The 18699-nt window shown below is 38.6% G+C and overlaps 1 protein-coding gene across 5 annotated transcripts in view; it reads left to right on the top strand.

Moving 5' to 3' along the window:
• Positions 1 to 14454, top strand: part of rnf24 (ring finger protein 24) — a 63708-nt gene extending 49254 nt beyond the window's left edge. For all 5 annotated transcript variants that reach the window (XM_061984024.1, XM_061984020.1, XM_061984021.1 and 2 more), the window contains 2 exons: positions 3233 to 3312; positions 7816 to 14454. In XM_061984024.1, coding sequence (XP_061840008.1) covers positions 3233 to 3312; positions 7816 to 7957 — 222 coding nt within the window. In that variant the 3' untranslated portion in view covers positions 7958 to 14454. The remainder of the gene's footprint in view (positions 1 to 3232; positions 3313 to 7815) is intronic.
• Positions 14455 to 18699: the final 4245 nt, after the last annotated feature.

Below are 18699 nucleotides of genomic sequence, written 5' to 3'. Positions count from 1 at the left end.
TCACAATCCCCACAAAGGGTTAAAAAAGTTGCCGCAACTAGCATCTTTTTGTGTCTTTTTTGCCATGTCAAAGTCGACCAGCCTGTCGGTCCATGGCCACATTTGTCTACTACCAGGTGAGAGATGCACGATTTATATTCTACAATTTACTTTTAGCAAGTTTAAGACGAAGCAGAAGCATCTGCCGGTATAGTGTGTCAACATTAGCTGCGTAAGCTAGCCTGGCCGGTGACGTTTTTTTCCAGTTGATTTTCGATAAGCACGCTTTTTATGTTTGCATAGCTTGGCTCCCAGTTCCACATTTACTGCGTCAAGTCACGCCGACCTTACTCTCTCGGCTTCCATCTGCTCCAATGTTTTAGCCTCTCCGTGCTCGCTTCTAGAAGCAGCAGTTCGTCCTCTGTATATTCAGGTTCAAAAAGATAAGGTTGTGAATCCTCGTTTGTCCAAAAATATTAGCTTTGTCGTCTGCCATGATTAGAACACACACCTATTTGTTTCTGAAAGTAGGAACAAATTTGTTGCCGGAAGTCGAAAGTGTGTTGCTATGGGAACGGAAATAAATGCGCTGAGTAAAAGTTCCGGTAATTACCAAAATACAGTAAATATTATACATATTGTTATTACCTGTCTGTTACTACTTTACACACACATATATATATATATATATATATATATATATATATATATATATATATATATATATATATATATACTTGCAGCGTGTATATAAAACATTGGTGGAGGGTTTTGAAGTTGTTTTAGAGGACTTTGAAGGCTACAATGATGACTCCCATTAGCCGCATTTTGCAAGTGTTTTTTTTATCTTTAGAATCCTAACAAAAAAAAGACATGTGTTTTTGTTTCTCAAATTCCAAAAAAGTGCAGTTCCCCTTGAACTTGACTGTCAATAAAATTAAAGTGCAAATGAAAATTGAGCTTCACCACTTTAGTCACATTTTTTGCGCTTTTGTTTGTGAATATGAGTGCGAATGCTAGTCTTTCTATGTGTGTGGGCCCTGCGGTGAAGTGGCCACTTGTCCAGGGTGTACCCTGCCTTCCACCCGAGTGCAGCTGGGATAGACGTCAGCCACCCCGAGAGTGACAAGCGGTAGAAAATGGATGGATGGATTGAAGAAACTTCTCCATGACTTTAGTGCCAGACTTCTTTTGTTTGTCTGATAATGTCATGGTGGAAAAGTGTATTACAACTGAGTACCGCTGCAGCCCCTGAGAAACCAGCATGAAGCAAGATCTGCAGTTCACTGAGGTTGTTTCAGAATTTTAGCTCTTTCATCTAAACATACCATTGCCAGAAGGTTTTCTGTGTCTTCCAGTGTCGAGAGTGCGGAGGAGATAGCAGGACAGATTAAGCAGGTAGTAGGGGGATTCCTTTGTATGAGAGGAGGAAGGCCTCTTTTATTATTGACAATGGTGGATTCAAAACAACCAAAGCTCTTGGCCCTTTAAGGATATGTTGTTCATCCGCATTTGGCTGTTGTATATATTTGTTATCAGCTTTGTATGCAACTGTCACAACATGCTTCAGGCTTTTCTTATTTGTTATCACTTGTATTTTGTTATCATGTGAGTCACCTCAGCAACAGATACTACAACTTTTATTTTACTTGCACAAAAACACAAGCAACCTAGTGGTGGAAGACCTAGTTTTGTAAACCATGCTGGGAGAGAACCCTGAAGACACAAGAGTAGACATATACAGTTTGACTGGACATTTGTACAATGTTGAAGTCATTGTAGATTAGATTAAATGCCTCCTATATACCAACCATTATATTGACAACAAACATTTGAGACACACCTTTCAGTTTAATTAATCAACAGTCTGTAAGAGACCCTTTTCTGTGCCATCATGATGGTGCCCATAAAGACATGATGACTTTGGTGTGTATGAACCATCAATCTCCTTTGTAAAAGGGCTGGGCGATAAAATGATATTAATATGTATCGTGATAGACATTTAATTGGTATCAATAAAAAAAAAAAAAAATTGTCGGAAGAAACGGGATGTTAATCACAGTAATCACTGATCAGTGGGAATGACACTCTAACAGCCAATCAGGTAAGAGTATCAGCTATCAAGTTTTGGTTGTGCCATCTCGTTGTCCGGCAGTTGAATTCTGTTAAGCATTTCTTATGTATTCCTTATTTTTGCACCTTAATTTTAAAATATTTTTGATAAGTGTTCAATGTGAAGTCTTTTCCATGGTTGTGTTGACACTTCCTTTCCCTTCTGCCTTAATAGCTGAGGGGATTATAATCAAATGGAAGGTTACGTTTAAAAAATATAGATACATATAGATCAAAAATATCAATATTAATCGATATAAAACACTTATATCGCGATACAGTTTTCAGCCATATCGCCCAGCCCTACTTTGTAATGACCTTCAACCAAGATTGTGACTTCTGACCAATCTACCACAACTCTCAGAGAAAGTATTTTAGTTAACCTACAAAACACAATATTTTCTTTACTTTTGCAATAGCTAATGTCTCAACACTTGTGTCCATATATGTTTTAATACTCTTGTAAGGGAATAGTGGCCACTCATTTCTCCACTATAAATTTTTATTTAGCCTATCTCATAAAGCGGGTGTTGCTATCCAGTCCATCATATCCGTCAAACAAGATCTATGGTACCAGGACCTAAATGCATTCATTCTAGCCTGCAGGCTTGTGTTCCACTCATATTTTCTTGTGGAAGAATTTACAAAACCAATCTTACTCACATGTGGAGAATCGGTGACAAATCTCTGAGCATCAGTAATCTATTGTTGGATTCTAGATGGCTTCTCCGCCATTAAATGTGTGTGGGTGTCACATTACACTTCCTTTTGTCCAAAGTCACTTAGAGGTAATAAACAGAGTTGGTCAACAGTAATGAATGCTGTTTTTGTTTAAGTGTAAGTACGAAGTGACAGACTGTACAGGTGCAATTTAGAGTAGTGGAAGAAACAAAAGTAGTTGTGACCGACAAGGGGTGGCAACCTGCAAGACTGTTTTTTTTGTTGTTGTCTGAAGGTATTTCAGTCCCTCCAATTCGGAAACCACAGTAACTTCACCCAAGTAACAGAACTTGCGCGCAGTTTTAGCGTCCGTTCTTCAGGTGGTTTCTTTCCAGCTATATTATTTTATCCAGTCACGCAAAAGCAGTTTGATGTCTTTGGGAAAAGAAAGTGTCTTAAGTCTCCTCCTGCTCTCTTGCAGATATGTGCGGTGTGCTTGGAGGAGTTCAAACAGAAAGACGAGTTGGGGATTTGTCCGTGCAAACACGCGTTTCATAGAAAGTAAGTACAAGGCTTTGTTGATTCTTCATGAAGACACACACACACACACATACACACTACACACACAGGGAAGAACACGTGGATCCATACAGTTCTGGAATTAAGTAAAACAACACTTTCAAAACAGCCCAGAGGGTGCATACCTGTGAGGTACATACAGGTAAATTATTGTCTCAAAAAAACTATAAGTACCAAAAACACAGGTGTAACGGATCACTGCCTAGGACAGGATTACCTGCCTGTTGCCAGCATGACTCCCACACGTGCACTTTGACAAACATACTCACACACACTGGACTCTGGACACTTTTTTTTACAAAGTTGTTTACCGGTATATCTGCATGACACCTCCCTTGGCCTAGTTTTCTCCCCACTTGCTGCTGGATTTGTCACACTGTAAAAACTCTCGTATGTGTGCAAGGCTAGGCAGAGAACCCAAAGTTGTGTTGCACTACAAATTTGAAAATTATATACACTAGAACAGGGGTCGGCAACCTTTACCACCTAAAGAGCCATTTTGACCAGTTTCACAAATTAAAGAAGACAATGGGAGCCACAAAACTCTGTTGAAATGTAAAATGAAATAACACTACATACAAAGTTTTTTTTGTTGCTTTGTGCTATGTATAAACCAGGGGTCTCAGACACGCGGCCCGCACCTTAATATGAAAATTTAACGTTACTGCGGCCCGCGAGTTTTATATGAACAGCGCTTGATAGCGTCATACTTGCCAACCCTCCCGATTTTTCTGGGAGACTACGAATAATTTCAGGGCATCTATTCTCGCGAGCGTGTCGTGATGGCACGGCACTTAACGCCCTCTACAACATGTACAAACAGGTGTGCCGGCCCAGCCACAGGATGTATGAGGCTTCTGCCTCCTCACACAAGTGACAGCAAGGCATACTTGGTTAACAGCCACACAGGTCACACTGACGGTGGCCATATAAAACAACTTTAACACTCTTACTAATAATGCGCCACACTGTAAACCCACACCAAACAAGAATGACAAACACATTTCGGGAGACCATCCGCACCTTAACACAACATAAACACAACAGGACAAATACCCAGAATCCTTTGCAGCCCTAACTGTCCCGGGCTACTACGGGGGGGGGTGATGGTTGGGGGGGAGCAAGGTTGGGGTGGGCGGGGTTTGGTGGTAGCAGGGGTGTATAATGTAGCCCGGAAGTGTTAGGGCTGCATGGGATTCTGGGTATTTGTTCTGTTGTGTTTATGTTGTGTTAAGGTGCGGATGTTCTCCTGAAATGTGTTTGTCATTCTTGTTTGGTTTTGGTTCACAGTGTGGCGCATATTAGTAAGAGTGTTAAAGTTGTTTTATACGGCCACCGTCAGTGTAACCTGTGTGGCTATTGACCAAGTATGCTTTGCTGTCACCTACGTGTGCAAGCAGCAGTTGCATACAACATGTGACTGGGCTGGCACGCTCTTAGTACAGATTGTAGAGGGCGTTAAATGCTGTACCATCACGACACTCCCTTATTATAATCGTTAGGGTGAAAATCTGAGAATATTTGCCCCGGGAGTTTTCTGGGAGGGGCACTGAAATCCGGAAGTCTCCCAGGAAAATACGGAGGGGCGGTAAGTATGCAGCTGAGCCGCATCAGAGTGATCAAAGAGCCGCATGCGGCTCCGGAGCCGCGGGTTGCCGACCCCTGCACTAGAACGTCTCGATTAGGGGTGTCCAAACTTTTTGACTTAAGGGCTGCATTAGGCTTAAGAAAATTTGATCGAGGGCCGAAAGCAGACTGCATATATATATATTTATATATATATATATATATATATATATATATGTACCCAAAACCAGTAAAGTTGGCACGTAAATCGTAAATAAAAACAGAATACAATGATTTGCAAATCCTTTTCAACTTATATTCAATTGAATAGATTGCAAAGACAAGATATTTATTGTTCGAACTGAGAAATGTATTTTTTTTTTGCAAATAATCTTTAACTTATAATAATAATAGTAATGGATTAGATTTATATAGCGCTTTTCTAAAAGGTGGTGTTTTATTTTTTGGATAAAACAACTTAGCGTTAGCATCCAAACTGTAGATGCTAGCTTGTCCTCATGTGTCACTCTGAACAAATAATTTGTTATGCAAGTCAAAAATATTTAAATAGCGTGAGCTGCCAAAGCAGACTTGTACCTTGTTTCTGTGTGTTTGCTCTGAAAATGTGCAGGGTGCTTTCGGGTCATGTGCTGCATCGTCGATGTAGTGTTATTGTGACATGCCAAACGTTTTTACCGTGTTTTTTTTTCTTTTACAGTTTGAAATGATTGCGGAACTTTTGACCGCTGCTCTCCTTTTTGTGTGGGTTCTTTCCTCTCTTTACCCTTTCTTTGTTTTTCTTAAAGACGTCTCTTACTGTTTATGCCTGTTTGCCGCTACACGTGCGCTGTAGTGTTGCGCGATATATCTACTATATATAAATGATATATATAAAATAAAAAAATTAAATACTTTAGTTTAGGCGGTGGCTCTTTGTTGTTAAGGTGGCCGCCTTAACAACAAAGCGCTGCGGGAAACCCTGGTAACAATATCAAGTATGGTATCTTTATATAGTCAATACTACAATGATTAGATCCATATTTGTTATTAACACCAAATAGTTTTGTTGTTTTTGTAATTGTTAACAAACTTGGTCAACAAGGATCTGGTTACAGGAGGACTTTAAGAGTTAATTAGAAAATTATTTTAATACGGTTTTTTTTGTTTGTTTGTTTGTTTGTTACCGGGCTATAGAGCGCACCGGTATTTTAGCCGCATCCACCACATTTTAGAAGAAATAAATAGTTTTACATATGCACAGGGCCATATACCATTACAAAAGATTTTTTAAATGTTTATTTCCATATCTTGATTGCTCCAAACGGTGCCTGTCACAGAGCAGTAAAACGGCTGATCAAACAAAACAGAAGTCATCGTCACAGACCCACTAGCTAAACAGACTCAGTAAGTCCACGGTGACGTTTTGGTCAATGTACGGAACTGAAACAATACAAAAAGAATGCCATTGTAATTCAATAATACTAACACAGAAACTTGTAAACATGTTAGCGTATTTGCTAATGCTAATGACGCTAGCTTGATTACTTTATGATAGCATGTACAAATATTCATGAAAGCACTCCTACATACATCACACATGGGACGGTTTAGTAAGTTTGAATAGTTTAGTTATATTGTAAAACTTACAAATGTTGCTTGGAGTGATGAATGAAGAATTCTTTCCAGCAGAATCGCTATAGATGAAAGGTAGACAAAACGGGATGTACTTGCAGTTCAAGGCGCGAAACAGGAAGTATATAATAACACACCTTTTTAGTGTCTCTGCCGGTGTATATGAAAACTTTTTGTTGAATATAAAAACATGGCCGTTAGCGAAGAAAAAATCCATAACTTAACTGCACCATTTTATAAGCCGAAGTGTTCAAAGCGTAGGAAAAAAGTATTCGATTATTATCAAAATATTGTATGTAATAAAAGGCAATGAGGAAATAATTTTAATATGTACCGTATTTTTCGGACTATAAGTCGCTCCGAAGTATAAGTCGCACCGGCCGAAAATGCATAATAAAGAAGGAAAAAAACATATATAAGTCGCATTTTTGGGGGAAATGTATTTGATAAAACCCAACACCAAAAATAGACATTTGAAAGGCAATTTAAAATAAATAAAGAATAGTGAACAACAGGCTGAATAAGTGTACGATATATGACGCATAAATAACCAACTGAGAACGTGCCTGGTATGTTAACGTAACATATTATGGTAAGAGTCATTCAAATAACTATAACATATAGAACATGCTATACGTTTACCAAACAATCTGTCACTCCTAATCGCTAAATCCCATGAAATCTTATACGTCTAGTCTCTTATGTGAATGAGCTAAATAATATTATTTGATATTTTACGGTAATGTGTTAATAATTTCACACATGAGTCGCTCATGAGTGAGTATAAGTCGCACCCCCGGCCAAACTATGAAAAAAACTGCGACTTATAGTCCGAAAAAAACCGGTATTTGATATTGTTACACTGCCATCCTGTGTTTTTGCCGGATTATAATTGTGATCAAAAATGTATTCAGTAAATGATTTTAAAATGATCAGTATCAGCATTGGTATGACCAATACTGCCTCTGAACCAATCATCAAAGAAATAAAATACAAATCAAAGATTTTTTCTGATCGAATTAATCGATGAAGCAGCTCTAAATTCAAGTATTATTTCAAATGTTTGTGATATTTGAACAATAAAATTAAATATCTGTCAATTTTAAGATACTTTAAATTATGCAAGCAACTACTGCGATAATTGTCATTCAAAAGTTTGATTAATTGAATTTTACAAACGTATCATTTTGCAGCATTAGTTCAAATATTACCTAAAAAAAAAAAAGGGCTATATGATGCAAAGTTTGACCCTGGAACGAATTGATTACCTGTCTCCCCTTGTGACAGGTGCCTCATTAAGTGGCTGGAGGTGAGGAAGGTGTGCCCGCTGTGCAACATGCCCGTTTTACAACTGGCCCAGCAGGCCGGCACCACAGAAGCGCCTGTGCCAATCCAGCAGCCTCTGCCCGGCATCGAAAACCTGGTCTAGTAGACTGAAAGCCAACATGATGGTGACATGATACACACACGTACATGAACACTGACAGCTGTACAGGTCCACTTTGTTGGGACAACAAATACTCTGAGCCAACTTCTCTTAATCTTCACACCGGCTCATAGGAGGATTTTTCTCATACCCGCTCCGACTGGACTTACTTTTCTTGCTCTTCATGGACATGGAAGGAAAGTTGATGTTTTTTTTTCCCGCCCAACATCACACATGGTCTTCTCACAACCAAATAACTTTTTTGAGGGACACCAGCTGAAGAGCAGAAAAGAAGAAAAGCAAAACAGCCATGAGCTACAATACATATTCAAATCATTTTGTATTTTATTTTATTGTATATTATTTTATTTTAACAAGCACTTTATGAGAAATCAAGACTTAATTGCTTGTAGTAGCAAGGTATTTTTTTAAATATCTTATTAGCTATTACTTCCGTCTTCAACATTTAGCCACCTGTAAACTGACTGCTATGATAACAAATCTTACAAGGGACAAACTAACACTTGCTTTGAAGGAAACTCATCTCGGGAACTTAAAGGGGACCTATGATAGTTCTAATCTACATTAAAAACACTTACCTGTCTAACATAGGAATCTTTGGACACTTTACGATTCAATTCAGAATCGATTCTCTATTCAACACGATTCTTGATTCAAAACCGATTCTCGCAATGTATTATTTGGTACAGTAATTATAATAAAAGCTTTTCAAAACAGGTTACAGATTACAAAACCTCCTTTTGGTTGCTGACTAATTACTTATACGCTTAGCAAGTAAACATGAAGATGGCCTAAAAGTTATATTTTTAATAATTGGTTTTTAAAAAATTATTAATTTAAAAAAATATATATATTTTTTTTAAATTCTAAATCAATTCCTTCATAAAATAGATAAACCGCTGTGATAAATGTAAATATTGCTTAAAAGAAAATTGGTTTTGTTTAATAAAATTCTACCCAAACATTTAATAAATTCATATACAAATAAAGCAACAAGCGAAGTATCTCAGACTTCTCTTTTCTAAAGTAAATTTGTACATCTACAGCAACAATGTGATTTGCCTGAGTTGCTGGACAGGACAGATTTATTTTTAAAGGGGAACATGATCACCAGACCTATGTAAGCGTCAATATATACCTTGATGTTGCAGAAAAAAGACCATATATTTTTTTAACCGATTTCCGAACTCTAAATGGGTGAATTTTGGCGAATTAAACGTCTTTCTATTATTCGCTCTCGGAACATCGGGAAGCAATCCGCCATTTTCGTCGGTGTGTTGTCGGAGGGTGTAACAACACGAACAGGGACGGATTCAAGTTGCACCAGTGGCCCAAAGATGGGAAAGTGGCAAGAAATTGGACGAAATTTGTTCAAAATACGAGGCTGTGGGGAAAGCCGACGAAATGGTCAGTCGTTTGTTCCGCACACTTTACCGACGAAAGCTATGCTACGACAGAGATGGCAAGAATGTGTGGATATCCTGCGACACTCAAAGCAGATGCTGACATCAACTCTAAAACTGGACAGATCAGCTTTCAGGAAAAGAGAGCGGATGAGGGTATGTCTACAGAATATATTAATTGATGAAAACTTTATTCATTACTCGCGGTTTTACGTAAATTATTATACATAAACTGTGTTTACCAATAATTTAGCTTAAAAACATTTTTTTTTTTTCAATCATTCGAGTACATTCGGTAGTCTTGTGTAATGCAGTATTTTGTGTCTATTTAGGTATGGTTAACCTGAGTGCTGAGATCGTGGAAAAATGTATGTTCTTAGTGCGCCTGAAATGGGCTGTCTGCACTCTCAAAGTGCATGTTGTTACCAAATGTATTTCATTTGCTGTAAACCTAGTTCATAGTTGTTAGTTTCCTTTAATGCCAAACAAACACATACCAATCGTTGGTTAGAAGGCGATCGACGAATTCGTCCTCGCTTTCTCCGTGCCGCTGGCTGTCGTGTCGTTTTCGTCGGTTTCGCTTGCATACGGTTCAAACCGATATGGCTCAATAGCTTCAGTTTCTTCTTCAATTTCGTTTTCGCTACCTGCCTCCACACTACAACCATCCGTTTCAATACATGCATAATCTGTTGAATCGCTTAAGCCGCTGAAATCCGAGTCTGAATCCGAGCTAATGTCGCTATACCTTGCTGTTCTATGCGCCATGTTTGTTTGTATTGGCATCACTGTGTGACGTCACAGGAAAATGGACGGGTGTATATAACGATGGTTAAAATCAGGCACTTTGAAGCTTTTTTTAGGGATATTGCGTGATGGGTAACATTTTGAAAAAAACTTCGGGAAAAAAATAAGCCACTGGAAACTGATTTTTAATGGTTTTAACCCTTCTGAAATTGTGATTATGTTCCCCTTTAAAAAAAACAAAAAAACAAAAAAAAACTGTTTTGTTGTTGTTTTTTTCAAATGATTAAGAATCATTACAAAAAAGATTTGCAATTCATTCGAAAATCTATTTATTTTTTTACACCTGTCGTTCGCACACAGGCGTATTTGGCTCGAATTAAAAGTTTGTGGATCAAAAAGTTTGCTAATAAAGTGGTCTTTTTAGTAACCGTTTAGCGGCCAATCCAAATTTGTTCTGGCCATTGTGTGACGTCACAAATGGCCCAGTTTAAAAACAGTGTTTAAAAGCATCCAAAACCGCACAAATACATGAAAGTTATGATTTTGGCCTCGTTTAACACAGATATGCAACATTGTAACATTAAGAAAATCATCATAGGTCCCCTTTAAACTCATTCATCTGTTTATTTTTATTTTTTTTTATTTTTTTTAACTATTGTACTTTGTCATACAGTGGCTGAGTTGCTTTTATTTTCTCAACAGCAGGGCGAACCACGGGTAAAGAGACTTTTTTGGGTTTTTCTTTTCTTCAAATCATTCATTCCGAGAAGCTGCATTCTCTCTACGCAGCAGCACATTTTCAAACCCCACTGTGAACTCCAGCTTTACAGATGCCACGTCTGCTCTGTTTTGTCTGTTTGAGGTGCTTTGTTTGTTTAGTCAGGTGGACGACGCGCTGGGCGATTATTCGGGGCGTGGCGTCTGTTAAAGCGGTGGCCACGCTTTGAGGACACACAGTATGTGTTTTGATTGAAGGACTTAATTACGTTGTCTGACTGCTTTAAAAAATAGATTCAGCACAGTCAGAAGCACAATTTTGACTTACAAGTTGATATAATGTGAATATTTAAACCAGTATTAAAGATGACCTCGGGTTTAGGAAACGGTAAAAAAAAATTGGGATGTGCTTTAAGCCATAAATGAGACCATACCAACTAAAAATGTATTCATAGTGTAATTTAGTTGTTAATGTATAGTCAATTACTTTGGTACATGTTATGCACCCAATGAGTGAATTAAAACTAGCATATTAGCTAAGACGACCTCTGCTTGAGTCAGCGCCCACTGGTTATAATGAAGCGGCATTTCCATTCACACACACGCACACGCACACACACACACACACACACACACACACACACAGACTCGTTCCTCTTTTAAAGGGTGCAGCATTCTGGAGTGTTCGCCTCTCGCTCTCTTTCTCTATGGTACTTTTTGTTTGGGCCTCTATGCGCTGCTTTTTGTTTTGTTTGGTTAGTTGCTCTCACGAAAAGTGCTGACTTGTTATGCGAGCAGCCGCATTTCAGCAACAACAACAAACAAACAGTATAAATAGCCTGTATTAAAAATGTTGCTCCACACTGACAAATGCCAGACAAACTTAGGTTGTATAGCCACCGACATCATTTTTCAAGGCAGAATCTGTAAAGTACACAAAGATGAAGACAAACACACACACAGAACAACTTGTGGTTATCACTAGGGATGTCCGATAATATCGGACTGCCGATATTATCGGCCGATAAATGCTTTAAAATGTAATATCGGTAATTATCGGTATCGGTTTCAAAAAGTTAAATTTATGACTTTTTAAAACGCCGCTGGGTACACAGACGTAGGGAAAAGTACAGAGCGCCAATAAACCTTAAAGGCACTGCCTTTGCGTGCCGGCCCAATCACATAATATCTACGGTTTTCACACACACAAGTGAATGCAAGGCATACTTGGTCAACAGCCATACAGGTCACACTGAGGGTGGCCGTATAAACAACTTTAACACTGTTACAAATATGCGCCACACTGTGAACCCACACCAAACAAGAATGACAAACACATTTCGGGAGAACAGCCGCACCGTAACACAACATAAACACAACAGAACAAATACCCAGAACCCCTTGCAGCACTAACTCTTCCGGGACGCTACAATATACACCCCCTGCTACCCCCTACCCCTCCACCTCAACCCCGCCCACTTTAACCATCCTCATGCTCTTTCAGGGAGCGCATGTCCCAAATTCCAAGCTGCTGTTTTGTGGCATGTTAAAAAAAAAATAATGCACTTTGTGACTTCAATAATAAATATGGCAGTGCCATGTTGGCATTTTTTTTCCATAACTTGAGTTGATTTATTTTGGAAAACCTTGTTACTTTGTTTAATGCATCACAACAAAATTAGGCATAATAATGTGTTAATTCCACGGTATCGGTTGATATCGGAATCGGTAATTAAGAGTCGGACAATATCGGAATATCGAATATCGGCAAAAAAGCCATTATCGGACATCTCTCGTTATCACTGATAGTTTTTCTGTGTTTGAACATAAAAATGTTGTATTAGCACTTCTTTTTTTTAATTACCATGTGGTTTATTGCATTTCTGAGTATTCACGTGCAAATGGTAACACCTTGTTTCTGGTACGGTAAACCTTGGTTTATCGCTGTTAATTGGTAACCGTGGTAGATTCATTTCCGCAAAGTAGAAAATCATCGACTATTTTCATAGCCAGAGCATTAAAAAAAACGGTTTCGGCCCTTTTAATTATTTTAAAGAGCCCTCTCGACATGTAATAACACCCACATCATCATCATTACACTCTTTTTAATCCAATATAGTAATGCTTCCTGAGGCTGAGCCAATCATTAGCCACGATACTGAACAGCCCACTCTGATTGGTTTGGTTTCATCTAGTGGCCAATACTACTGTAGTATTGCCATTCTTTAGTTCTTTTAGCCATTTTATACTTGAAAATGGTTAATTTAGGTCAAAAATGCGTAGAATAAGCTTCAAAAAAAAACTCAAACGTTGAAGTGACTATAGATTAAAATTTCAATTACATTTGTATCAAATACCTAAAAACGCCATAAATCGCCCATGTTTGATTGGTGTATAATTTAGGATAATACAAAATTTACCAGAATCTTTTCTGTGTCACTGGTTGACCTCCGACTTGTTCTAATTTCAAAAACTTTAAATTATTCTAATTTGTTATATAGTTGGCATTATCATATTATAGTTGTATAGCCTCTGAATAACTTAATGGACTGACTAAAAAAAGTAATATATTACTACAATATACCTCCTGTATGAAAAAACATTTTCAAATATGTATTTTCTTTCCAGACACACCATCACAACATCGCAGCTGCCTCCTAGAGCACACCTTCAATGTACTAAAAATAGATTGTTGTCAATATCAGGGGTTATTAACCCTTTTGACCTCGGGGCCCAACTTTTCCACCACATAACGCTGATTTACGTTTTAGCATATTAGCTCATGTTAATGACACTGGCTTGATAACATTATGACAACACGTACAAATATGCGTGAAAACACTCCTACACACATCACACGTGGGACGGTTTAGTAAGTAAGAATCGTTGTTGTTATATTGTAAAACTTACAAACGTTGCTTGAAGTGATCCATACGAGTAGAAACGTTATGGACGAATAGAAGATGGTACGGCAATTATACTTCGGCTTGAACGCTCTGAAAGAAGGAAATACTGTAGACGTTCACCCCGCATTACCTGCAGTGAGTGAACTCGTCCGAAAGATAGCGCCACAGAACAAACCATAACAAATTAGCGAATAAGAAATTAGCTGCACTGTTTTATAAACCGCAGGGATCAAAGCAAAGGAAGAAAGTAGTCGCTTATAGTCAGAAATACATAGACATGACAGCCCAACATGCCCACTGACTGTATGTACACACCGTTTTATAGTTTGCACGAGCGTTAGACTCGGCCCTCAATGTCATTTACAAACATTTGATAATGTGGTACCCCCTAGTGGTTGTGGCTCTAAACAACCACGTCGTGTTTATTGCAGGCCTTGGGAACAGGAAGGTATTTGCCACCTAGTGGCGTTTTATAAATACTGCTGGAATGAATGACACAACACCATCGGAACATTCTACTTTGGAGGTCTTTTTGTAATTAGCTGAAAACTAAACCCAAAACTCTTGCCTGTGAATATTGCGAACCAATTAGAGATTGTTTCAACTTACTTAGAACAAGTCGCTGTCGACCGTTGCCTTTTTTTTTTTCTTTCTTTTTTTTTTGGAACAATATCTGCTGCTGTGACAGTGCCAGGAACCACACGTTCATCATTCATTTGTATTTTTTTTGTCGTTAGAAACAAAATCGGCAACATTAGAGGTCGTCTCCGACGCTTCGTTTCCTCTCACCTCATGAGCCACCGACCAAATGTGACCAATGAGTGTTTCTGCGCTCCCAGTATTTGTAGCGCGCAAGTCCTCAACCTCGTCACCGTAGAATGTAAACGCACGCTATTGTCACGTTCACATTAGTCGTGCATTCAAAACGCTGAAATGTTAACTTGCGTCCCACTTCAGACTTAAGTGCCGATGGAAAAGTGAACTAAAGTCCTCACTAGCAAAGAAATATCCCCATGAATAAAAATATAAATACCTGCAGCGTCCAAAAGGGGGACATTTACACGTAACCTTTTACGTAAAAGTCGTTTCAAAAAAACAATAGGACACTCTCACTGCCGCCCCTCGCGTCTTATTTAAATATTTCTCTGTAGCTTTGTTGTGCCCCTCCCACTTGAATACACAAAACACACATATACACAGTACAGGCCTAAAGTTTGGACACACCTTCTCCTCATTCAAGCTCATCGAGAGAATGCCAAGAGTGTGCGAAAAAGTAATCAGAGCAAAGGGTGGCTATTTTGAAGAAACTAGAATATAAAACATGTTTTCAGTTATTTCACCTTTTCTTGTTAAGTACACAACTCCAGATGTGTTCAATTAATAGTTTTGATGCCTTCAGTGACAATCTACTATGTAAATAGTCATGAAAATAAAGAAAACACATTGAATTAGAAGGTGTGTCCAAACATTTGGCCTGTACTATATATATATATATATATATATATATATATATATAATCAGTATAAGCACCTTTATGGAAGTATTTGTTAACACTGTTTGTGGACTTTCACAGACATTGTTTGTAAAACTAATAATTCTGCAGCAGAATATTTTTGGAGATAACAATAATAGCTGTACAGTATTGTAAGCTCTATTTTTGTATACTGCTATTTTGAGGAGATAATATTAATGATGTTGGTTTTCTTCACTTGTTTATTTTGCTAATTTCATGGTTATTTGTTTTGAGAAAAAAATCGCATGTGACTTGACCTGTAATAAAAGTTTCCAAGTTTTGAAAAGATTTGAGTCCTTTCTTCTTCAACCCCCCCCCCCCCCCCCCCCCCCCGAAATGGTGCACTTTGTTTTTTTATTTAACTATTTGGGCTAGTCAGTACTTTCCCTAACACGAATTGCCATACTTGCCAACATTGAGACCTCCGAATTCGGGAGATGGGGGGGTTGAGGTGCAAGCAGCATACCCCTTCGAGCTGTCCTGGATGAAATGAAATTATTTTTTTCCAATCATTTTAGAATTTGCAAGCGTATTTCTTCTTCTTACTCTTCTTCGTTCTTCTGCTTCGTTTCCTTCTTGTTGTGTGTGCAGTTGTACACTGAGTTCCAAAAGCCGTAGATGTTATTGTAGCGTCCCGGAAGAGTTAGTGCTGCAAGGGTTTCTGGGTATTTGTTCTGTTGTGTTGCGCTGCGGATGTTCTCCCGAAATGTGTTTGTCATTCTTGTTTGGTGTGGGTTCACAGTGTGGCGCATATTTGTAACAGTGTTAAAGTTGTTTATACGGCCACCCTTGGTGTGACCTGTATGGCTGTTGAACAAGTATGCGTTGCATTCACTTATGCGTGTGTGCTTGAATTTAACATTATCATTAAGCCAGTTAAAAGATCATTCAACGTGTCAGCATTTCTTGACATCTTCGAGTAAAGACCATTGTTAAACCCGTCCAACGCTACATTATAATGTGACTGGGCCGGCACGCTGTTTATATGGAGGAAAAGCGGACGCCTGGACAGCATGCGGCTGTTAAGGGGTGAAGGTTTCAGGTGAGAGAGGGGCATTGAAATTCGGGAGTCTCCCGGGAAAATCGAGAGGGTTGGCAAGTATGCGAATTGCTTCTTTTAAATGAGTGATTGTGTGATAAGAACAAAAACTTTGCAAAAATGGAGATGGAAAAAACTGTTGGGAGTGCAGCTGTTTGTACTATGGCGCCATCGTGAGGCCTTATGGCGTCTTTGCAACTTTAGACAATACAGGTATATACATTGGGGGAAATAAGTTTTTGACCCCCATACAGATTAAAATATGCACAGCCTACATTTATATGGTAGGTTTATTGTATCAATGTAACAAACAATATCCAGAAAAAACATGAAGTAATTGAAACATATAGTTTTACCTTTGTAGCTGTATGTACAAATGGAGCCACTGAACTGGCAGCTCGTTGACATATTTTATGTCCTTTGTTTTCCTCTTGTTTTCATGTGATTTTACCTTATTCATGTGGACTTTTTGTATCTGCACTGCAACCACATCCTTTCCCCAGTGTGGGTTAAATAAAGTCTATCCTGCCCTAAATGTTTTTGTGTACTAGATGAGAGGAAATAGGCACCTCATCCCAAAGCTACTTGACGGTAATTACAGCGGTCAGATTGGGACCATTTTCGAGGCTGTCGCCATTCAACAAAACCCCCAATACAGTGAAGTAAGTAATCGATACGTTTGTTGTGGTCCTGAGCCGACTTGTAATTTTGCACGTGTGTGTGTGAAAAGAGCCCCATTGATGGCAAAAGAGGACAAATGTGATGATAACCATAGAACCAAAGATGAAGAAGTGGCGCACACGTCTCTGTCCTGGATGCCAGGTACAATCTGGGTGAGTACAGAATTGTTTAGACCACGGGTGTTAAACTCATTTTAGATCGGGGGCCACACGGAGAAAAATCGACTCTAAAGTGGTAAAATCACGGCACGATAACTTAAAAATAAAGATTTTCTTTGTTTAAAAATAGAACAAGCAAATTCTGAAAATGTACAAATCATAATGTTTTTTTTTGTTTTTGTTTTTACACTGACATGTTGCGGTTATTAGTATTATATCTTTATTTGTCGTTATTTTTACTTTCTAAATAAATAATGTGATAATGTTCATCAGTCAACTAATTGGTGTTAATTTTCAATCTATCAAGATTAGGGCTGCAACTAACGATTAATTTGATAATCGATTAATATGTTGATTACTACTTCGATTAATAATCGGATAAAAGAGACAAACTACATTTCTATCCTTTCCAGTATTTTATTGAAGAAGAAAAAACAGCATGCTGGCACCATACTTATTTTGATTATTGTTTCTCAGCTGTTTGTACATGTTGCAGTTTATAAATAAAGGTTTATTAAAATATAAATAAAAAATTTGCCTCTGCGCATGCGCATAGCATAGATCCAACGAATCGATGACTAAATTAATCGCCAACTATTTTTATAATCGATTTAATCGATTAGTTGTTGCAGCCCTAATCAAGATTTAAAAAAATGATATCAAAATACAGGATGTTATTTATGTAGTTTGCTCATTTTCCTCAACTTGTGCACTAACATGTGGTTTATTTGTTTCCATATGTAGCATAAGATACAAAGAATTGTTATTGCGACATCTAGTGGACACATTTAGAAAAGCGGTTTCTTTCATTCAAAAATTTCGGCTCATTTTTTATATTTCACAAACTCATCCCGCGGGCCGGATAAAGCCTGTTCTCCACGACACCCCTGGTTTAGACACAAAAGTATTAACTTCTTTTTACACAGTAAATAATGGCACCGGTTTGACAATGGAACAGATTTGTTTATATTCATATTATTTAATTCATTTTTGTTATTATTATTATTACAATATCAAACCACGCTGTATCATCTAGATATGTGTTCCAGTCTATCAACATGCATCGTATTTCAAATAAATTACAGTAGGTGTGTATTACGTTTTTAAATGGTGTAGTATTTAAGGAGCGCCACACCCAGGTGGCACATGACTGCGCCGCCCATGTGACTCAGCGACGTGTGCGAGTTGGCGCTCGACGCCGTCGTGTTGTTCCCCTGAGCGCCAGTTGTCGTCGCGTTGTTGCCAGCTGTGGTGGCCGCCTTGCCAGGCGTGGTCGCCGCGTTGCCGGGTGTGGTCACTTTGTTGCCGGGTGTGGTCACTTTGTTGCCTGGTGTGGTCACTTTGTTGCCGGGTGTGGTCACTTTGTTGCCGGGTGTGGTCACTTTGTTGCCGGGTGTGGTCACTTTGTTGCCTGGTGTGGTCGGCGCGTTGCCAGTTGCGCCTTTGCTGGCGGCCGGGGCAGCGTTGGTCGTCGTGGCCTTAGGCGTGCTTTGGCCATTTGCTGATGCTTTGAGACAACAACAGTAACAATTGAAAAGAATGAAACAAGCAGCAGTTGTG

Source organism: Nerophis lumbriciformis, linkage group LG25 (assembly GCF_033978685.3).
Source record: "Nerophis lumbriciformis linkage group LG25, RoL_Nlum_v2.1, whole genome shotgun sequence".
In the NCBI taxonomy this organism is placed as follows: Eukaryota; Metazoa; Chordata; class Actinopteri; order Syngnathiformes; family Syngnathidae; genus Nerophis; species Nerophis lumbriciformis.
The sequence above is the reverse complement of the archived record's forward strand: the minus strand, read 5'-3'. Positions and strand labels throughout refer to the sequence as shown.